The sequence below is a fragment of the Anarrhichthys ocellatus genome, unplaced genomic scaffold (assembly GCF_004355925.1).
Source record: "Anarrhichthys ocellatus isolate YVR2014 unplaced genomic scaffold, GSC_Weel_1.0 scaffold2306, whole genome shotgun sequence".
NCBI classification, from domain to species: Eukaryota; Metazoa; Chordata; class Actinopteri; order Perciformes; family Anarhichadidae; genus Anarrhichthys; species Anarrhichthys ocellatus.
In genome coordinates, this window is record NW_022282280.1 from 1 (window position 1) to 8,086 (window position 8,086).

Sequence of the window (8,086 nt, forward strand, 5' to 3'; positions counted from 1 at the left end):
AGGCACTACTTGAAGCCAAGTTGATAAAGATGTCCTCTCCCCTCTTTCTTTTTGCACTCTCGTATACAGGTGAGCTACCACCTGCGTTTCAGCTTCACCCCACGCAGAGCCCCACCCCGGGAGAGGTTGGAGCTGAACCCAAACAATGACCTCGACTGGCACACGCTCAGCCTCTTTCCCCTCTTTCAGCTGCCAGGCCCGAGGGAGCAGTATGACAAGGAGGGGGGCACGCCTGGTGAGAACGCACGGCCTCTTGCTATTACACCCTCGTCACTTAGTTTCTCGTTATCTTTCTCTCCCACTTCACCTTTAATCCCCCAAAAACAATCATGTCTGCTTTGATGCTACTGAACCATCATGAGAGGGTCTTTCATCGCAAAAGAAACAACCTTCACCTTTCTTATGGGAGGTATCCTGATTAGCCCTTTAAGCAGCCACAGTATTAAGTCAAAACAGGTTTTTATATTTCTGATAAAACAGAGACCATGGCTTATGAAAAGCACTTATTTTCCACAATCTCTGGAGCCCTCGCCGCAGGCTGTGTTTCCATGGCAACCCCGGCCCCCGCGCGTCTAAATTTTGGTGCTGCTAGGATTGTACCCTCGCATCATTTGTGAGGCATTAGTGAGGTGTCGAGCACCAAATATCCTCAACTTTTATCTTCCCATTTGTCTGTCAGGATGTCTGATTTGTTAAGCGTAACTGACGGGAACACGATGATGATGATGATGATGATGATGATGATGATGATGATGATAAGTTGGGGATGACACTGTTCTGCTGTGGCTCTAACCCTTTTAATAATAAAGTTTTAAAGAGGGATGCTCTAAAAGATGAAGTCATCCTCTCAGCATAATAGAACTGACAAGCTTTTAGAGTCGCATAAATATGGATTTCCAACCTCCACATGCATAACAACTCACGACTTTGGTTCCTCAAGGCCTCTCACCCATTTTCATGTTAACTTTTAGAGGGAAGTTAGAAGGACTTTGCCTCGTGGAACAGGTCTCTTTGCAAGTGGGGTTGTGCCACAACATATTTTCCACAGCGTTCATATTTCTCTTTTTAAGGTTATTATCGAGAGGGTTTCCTGGCTGTACAGCATGCAGTGGACCGAGCCATCATGCGCTCTTACAACAGAACGGCCGCCGCCTCTCTGCTGCCACAAATCAGAGTGGTCCTGTCACGGTTTCCTTACCCTGCCTTTATATATGACGTCTTCATCCTGGCCATTCAGAACCAGCTGCCCTTGCTACTGGTGCTCAGCTTTACCTACACCTCCCTCAACATAGTACGATCTGTGGTGCAGGAGAAGGAAAGGAAGCTCAAGGTTTGTGTTTCTACAAGGGACTTTTTGTTTCTGGGTGTTGAAATTAGTGATGGAACTGTTCCTTATTTTCAACTGTTTTCTTTTCATGCGTTTCAGGAGTACATGAGGATGATGGGCCTCAGCAACTGGCTCCACTGGAGTGCCTGGTTTCTCATGTTCTTCCTCTTCCTCTCCATTTCGATCTTTTTTGTCACCCTGCTCCTTTGTGTCCAGGTGAGTTAGTGTTACAAAGCATTGTTACATTCCAGCACGTAATAGTTTAAGCAGTACAACTATGTAGCTTAGCTGTAGCTCTCAAAGCAACACTTCATACAGTGTGAGTTGGAACTAAGTGAAACCAAGAGGAAAAGAGAGTGAAAAATGTAATTCATAATAATTCAATTTTGACCAACTGCACGATTGGGTTCATTTCTTTCTGTTTCTTTAGGTGAGCCCTTATGGAGCAGTTCTGTCCTACAGTGACCCCACGCTGGTCTTTGTCTTCCTGCTCGTCTTCACTGTGGCCACCATCAACTTCAGCTTCATGATCAGTGCCTTCTTCTCCCGAGGTGTTTGTGTGTTTGTGTGTGTGTGTGTGTGTGTGTGTGTGTGTGTGTCTGAATTAACATTACATAATAATAATAATGATGTTACTCTTTGACTGTCAGTCTCTTGCCTCTTTGTGTCCTGTGCTGTATGTGAGGTCAGGTGCTCTTAACAGGACACTCTCTGGCTCCATTTAGCTGAAATGCACAGTGTGTGTGTAACACTGCGTAGGCTCTCAGATGTAGGTCAAAGTGTCTGCTGTTTGCTCTGCGCCCTCCTCTTAGCGAGTTCAAAGTACAGCAATAAAAGGCACATCAGCTATAAAAAAAATAAGCAAAGATCTGCTCAAAGACACTTGTACAGTCTGTATAGATCAGCTGTGAGAGGGTAAACATTTAGGTCATGTAATTACTGCCACATAGAATCTGTTTATGCTGTTGGTGTTGTATTGTTCATTTTCTTGGTGATGAGAAATGCTTTGTTCACTTTAAAAAGTAGGACTTTTTTTGTTTTAATTAGTTCTGAGTGCTGTCCGTCTTCAGCCGCTTAAGAACACTATTTAAATCCCGTCTCTCCTTTCTCTTGTTCCCTTCTCTTTCCGTCTTCGCGGTCTTACTCATTCAGACCAGCATGTGAATGAAAAGTGTCTCCCTCCAATTTTTCGCAACAAAGCAGCTCATGTTGCGAGCGCTCGGCACAGCCTCAGTTTTTAATGCAGCCCCTTGCAGAGTAGTTGTAGTAGTCATGATTAAGCCTTAAAGGCTTTTGTCCACAGGGGCTGAGTTGAAGTAGTTCTGTCCTCTGAGTAATGCAACGTGCTCCGTCACCTGCCCAGAGGTGAGATAAGGTATCTTCGGTGACATTTTTAAATCTTGTCCGGTTCCTCATTCCTTCTTCCTGCTTGCTCTGTCTTCCGTCAGCTTAGCCTGTCTGTGGTCCCATGAATAATTGCCCAAACTGTGGTATTTGACAGTCTGACTTAAGTCAATAAAATTGAGTCAATTAGTGCTGAACTTTACAGATAACGTGAGCTAAATAAACTGCATCATCATGTTGTTTTTCCTCTGGCTCTGTACATATGTATAAAAAGGCCAACACGCCGAGATCATTGCATAGCAAATGAACCCCAACCAGGTTAAAGGGTTTTACATACACATAATGATTTGTAGATAGAATAGGAAAGAGGCAGCGATGAGTGTCTTTTCTGAAAATAGACCAAACTAACAGAAAGGATCCTTGAGTGCCCTCTTTGGCTGTTTCTGAACAAAAACAGATTTTTCCTCTCTTGGTTGTCCTTTGTGTGAACAGCTGATTGGGTACTTCTCCCCACTCACTGATGTACTTTTTATGAGAAATGCTCTTTTGAGAAGTCTTGTCATGCTGCCCCGAAATGGAAGGAAGAACAGCGCTGGAAGTCTTTTAATTCACCTCATCCACAGTTTCTTTCCCCGTTTGTCCACCGTCTCTCATCTATCCTCCCTAATGCTTCCTTTGAACAGCACTCACAGACTTGCTCCGTCAATCAGGGAAATGGGTTTTGCACCAAAGGTTCTTCAAATAGTAATTTACCTGTTTGCGCTGGCTTAGGTCCACAAATGCATGTGTGTGTGTGTGTGTGTGTGTGTGTTTGAGCTTGTCTAGCGGCAACAGCAATGTTCTTATGTATCTGTGGCAACAGAAAGAGAGTGGTGAGAGCTGTTCAATTCCCTATTTTAAGGTCTGTTGTTGTTGTTCAGCATCTCTTTCTTTCTTCTCTTTCTAACTTCAGCCAATGTGGCGGCAGCAGCGGGCGGCTTCATCTATTTCCTGAGCTACCTGCCTTATCTGTTCCTGTGGCCACGCTACGACTTGCTGAGTCATGCCCAGAAGGTGTCAGCCTGCCTCATCTCCAACGTGGCCATGGCCATGGGAGCTCAGCTCATAGGAATGTTTGAAGGCAAAGGTGAGACTTGAGGTTGTATTTAAAGTGAATTTTGTAAATTTCTAATTTTCGCATTTAAAAAGAAAATGTTTATCTCATCCCCCTCCCCTCTGTAGGAGTTGGAATCCAGTGGTCGAACTTGTTTGACTCTGTGACGGTGGATGATGACTTCTCCATGGCCCAGGTGTTGTGCTTGCTGCTGTTTGACTCTGTGCTCTACGGGCTGGTGGCCTGGTACACGGAGGCCGTTTTTCCTGGAGAGTACGGAGTCCCTCTACCGTCTTACTTCTTCGTACTGGTATGTTTCAAAGCCAGGTGGCTCACACATGCTCACTCGCATTCACTGTGGATGCAACCAAATACAGCTGCGTTAGTGGGATGAAAGTATGAACAGAGGACGCATTCAGAAGCGACGTTTCAGATAATTTAAGTTATCTGATAACGTTGTTTTCTGCTCACAGTGCCTTTTATTCTAAACTGCAGTGTGAGCAGAAAACAACGTTATCAGATAATTTAAGTTATCTGATAACGTTGTTTTCTGCTCACAGTGCCTTTTATTCTAAACTGCAGTGTCGGTTAGTATTTCAAACATAAAAGACACGAGCCCCTAAAAAAATGGGGAAGTTATGTAAAAACAAAATATCGCCTAGTCATCAGGTTGGTTCTTGTAATCATCTTTCCCTAACACTGTTATAGTTCACAGTAAAACATAATGTCAAAGTTCAATAGATTTTGTGTCGTGACGCTTGTAGCATTTCAAACCACATTTATTGATTACTTGATATCGTGTTAAACTTGTGAGGTTGGATATTTCGTATGAACTAGAAATATACATTTTCTTAAATATCGTTGTCAGTTTGGTCTAGAAACTATTTTATTTTGTTTTATTATTCTATCAGATATTTTCCCTTTTGGATTTTAAAGAGTTTGTAATCAAATGTTGAATACGGTGTTTATTTTTCCTAATCTAAAAAATCCTTCAATGCGCAAGCGTTTTGTATGAATATTTGCGCAACTATTCCCTGTCTGGTGGGGTTCATACAAGGTTTGGTCAATAGACAACGATACAGATACAGGTAGTAGCTTTGTTTCAGAAGAGGCAGACGATTTAACACATACTTGCTCATTCACCTCAATAAAAAACACGACACTTAGTACTACTAGTGCAGCAAAAAGGACACGGCCAGTGACATATGTTGAAATGCACAAACAAGCATGAACTTTCACTTCCAGGAAATGAACCGGCTTTTACATTGTGATTTAAAGTTAAAGACACATTAATATGTCGACGAATACTGCAAGTGGGTGGTGTTCAGCACTTACAGCATCAGCAGGTCAAGGTCTCCTGTAAGAGGAAAATTGCCTTAGATTAAATAAATTGCTGCACTCAGTGAAAGTGCTCTGATATAGTGACGGGGGCAGGGGGGTCACAACATATCGGCCTGAGGAAGTCTTTGGGTTCAGCTGGCTACAATAACAGGAAGCGTCTGAGTCTGTCGAGCCAACACAAATACGGTTTGTGATTTTAACAACTATGGACCATCACAAAATGGCACGCACACACACACACACACACACACACACACACACACACCTTTTTCCCAGTAATCAGGAATTCAAGAGACTGCCAGCAGGGTGTGGATACCATGTTGACGCACTTTGTGTGTGTGTGTGTGTGTGTGTGTGTGTGTGTGTGTGTGTGTGAGAGATTTAGAAAGTGGAGGTTTGACTCTGGTCTTTAGGAAGTGCACCAGAGGAAACAACCTCCTCTAACGAGGAGTGTACATGAACAATGTTAATGCCGGCCCAATCTCTCTTTCTTGTGTCTTTATGAATGATCTTGTTCCTCTGCTTCCCGTGTTGCATCCTGTAATTACTCTGCTTCACTGAAAAATCATGAGGAATACACACGTACAGCGTGTGCAATATATGATGCCATTTTTGACTTTCATGCTGTACAACGTGTTGGGAAATGAACACTGGGATTGCAAAGCACTCTTTTATTCAGCTTCCAGTTTTAACCCACTCCACTTCCTACCTCTATCTATCCCCCACTTTCTCTCAATCCCCACATCTGCCTCATCTCCATCAGCCTTCATACTGGTGCAGCAGTCCCCGAATGGCTTTGGTGAATGAGAAAGAGGAAGAGGAGGATGCAGAAAAGGCTCTGAAAGGGGAGTTTATAGAGGAGGAGCCAGCTGGACTTGTCTCCGGGATCAAGATTAAACACCTCGCTAAGGTGAGCAGCAAGACAGACACCCAACGGGTCAACAAGGTTACTCTGCCGCCGTACCTTTTTTCCTCAGGTAATGCATGTAAATGTTTTGGGTTTATCCCATCGACAGGAATTCAAAGTGGGCAACAAGACACGGCAGGCTGTGCGGGATCTCACGGTGAACATGTTTGAGGGTCAGATCACGGTGCTGCTAGGACACAACGGTGCTGGGAAGACCACGACACTGTCCATGCTGACAGGTGACCAGCTAGTGTACACACACACAATCAAACATAAATGCCTCGGAAACATTCTGAACTCAACTGTGTGTGTGTGTGTGTGTGTGTGCCTGCCTGCCTGCCTGCCTGCCTGCCTGCCTGCAGGGCTGTTTCCTCCCACCAGTGGCAGAGCCTATATCAACGGGTACGACATCTGTCAGGACATGGCTCTGATCCGCCGCAGTCTGGGACTATGTCCCCAGCATGACGTACTGTTTGATAACCTTACTGTCAGAGAGCACCTGCTCTTCTACGCTCAGGTACCCGCACGATCATGCACTTATACACAAAAACACACATACACACATACTTGAGCTGAATCTTTGTTATTGTCAGGTGCTAATTAGTTGTTAGTTTTTAAATCATAAGTGAAAGTGTATTGTGAGGTGTTCACATTGTTTTAATATCATGAATACACTCCCTGGCCATTTTATCGGGTACATCTGTACCATCTAATGTTATCCAGCTCTGCCATAAATACTACCTTTTACAAAGTTTATAATGGCCAGTTTTAATTTTTTTATTTCAACTATATGTTTATTATTTGTGTGTTGATCTGCTTGATATCCAGCTGAAAGGCTTCTCCAAAGACAAGATTCCAGACGAGGTGGACCGGACCATCCGTATCCTGAACCTCGAGGACAAGCGACAGGCTCGCTCCAAGACCCTCTCTGGTGGCATGAAGAGAAAACTCTCTATTGGCATTGCCCTCATTGGAGACTCCAAGGTGAAGAAAGTCATGAGCATTATTCACTCATTACTTTCGTCCCATCCTTCCGCCGCATTAACCACGTCTCATCTCTTCATCCCTAACCTGGTCCTTCCTCCAGGTGGTGATGTTAGATGAGCCCACATCGGGTATGGACCCATCAGCTCGGCGTGCCACCTGGGACCTCCTGCAAGGGGAGAAGCGCGGTCGCACCATCCTGCTCACCACGCATTTTATGGACGAGGCCGACCTGCTCGGTGACCGCATCGCCATCATGGCGGGAGGAGAGCTGCAGTGCAGCGGGTCGCCGCTCTTCCTCAAGAGCAAATATGGTGAGTGGGAAGTGGCTGCAGTGAAATGTAACTCTCAGTTGCCAAATATGTAGTCAGCTTTTTAAAAGACAGTCATGCTTTTCTTGCTTTATAATCCAGACCTGGACATTCAGGAGAATTGAAACTCCAGTAATTCAACTACATGAATTGTTACAATTAATTATACAGGCCTCCTTTCTTCTGCTCACCAGGTGCTGGCTACCACATGGTGATAGTGAAGGATGCTCTTTGTAACGTGTCCGAGATCACCCGTCTCGTCCACATGTATGTTCCTAATGCCACGCTGGAGAGCAGTGCGGGGGCTGAGCTCTCTTACATCCTGCCCAAAGAAAGCACCAACAGGTGAGTCAGTCACGTCTTTGTTCGTTCATTCATTCATTCACAATAACACAGTGGAAAGTGTGAAGTGGCCTAAAAGGTAGAAAGACCATTGACACGAAATCACACCTGCTGACATAATAACTTCTGTGAAAGGGGCCGACCTGCACTTACTCTGGGTATATGATTATGATAAATACATATAATAACCGTATGGCTTTTTCTCTCTTTGGCTCTGTGCATTAAACACCTTTTTTAATTTTATTAGAGCAATACAAAAAACTGATATCAGTGTGGTAAATATACAAAAATTGGCTCTTATTTTACCACAACCTTTAAATTTCTTTCCTTCCCCCCGCCCCTTTTTATAGCCATCTCCCTTTGCTTTGTTTTATGTAGTTGTTATATACTGAAAATCAATATTTTTCTCCCCACGATTTGGACTTTGACTCCACACT

At 44.1% G+C, this 8,086-nt stretch overlaps 1 protein-coding gene across 1 annotated transcript; it reads left to right on the forward strand.

Moving 5' to 3' along the window:
- Window positions 1–27: 27 nt before the first annotated feature.
- On the forward strand, window positions 28–7,967 carry LOC116378254 (ATP-binding cassette sub-family A member 3-like; the record flags this gene model as incomplete). Its single annotated transcript, XM_031840095.1, has 12 exons — window positions 28–235; window positions 1,071–1,330; window positions 1,427–1,543; window positions 1,758–1,878; window positions 3,624–3,797; window positions 3,893–4,074; window positions 5,869–6,015; window positions 6,122–6,251; window positions 6,375–6,529; window positions 6,841–6,996; window positions 7,100–7,310; window positions 7,502–7,967. Coding segments are annotated over 12 exons (2,016 nt in total), but the record flags the coding sequence as incomplete, so codon positions are not given.
- Between the last annotated feature and the right edge of the window lie 119 nt (window positions 7,968–8,086).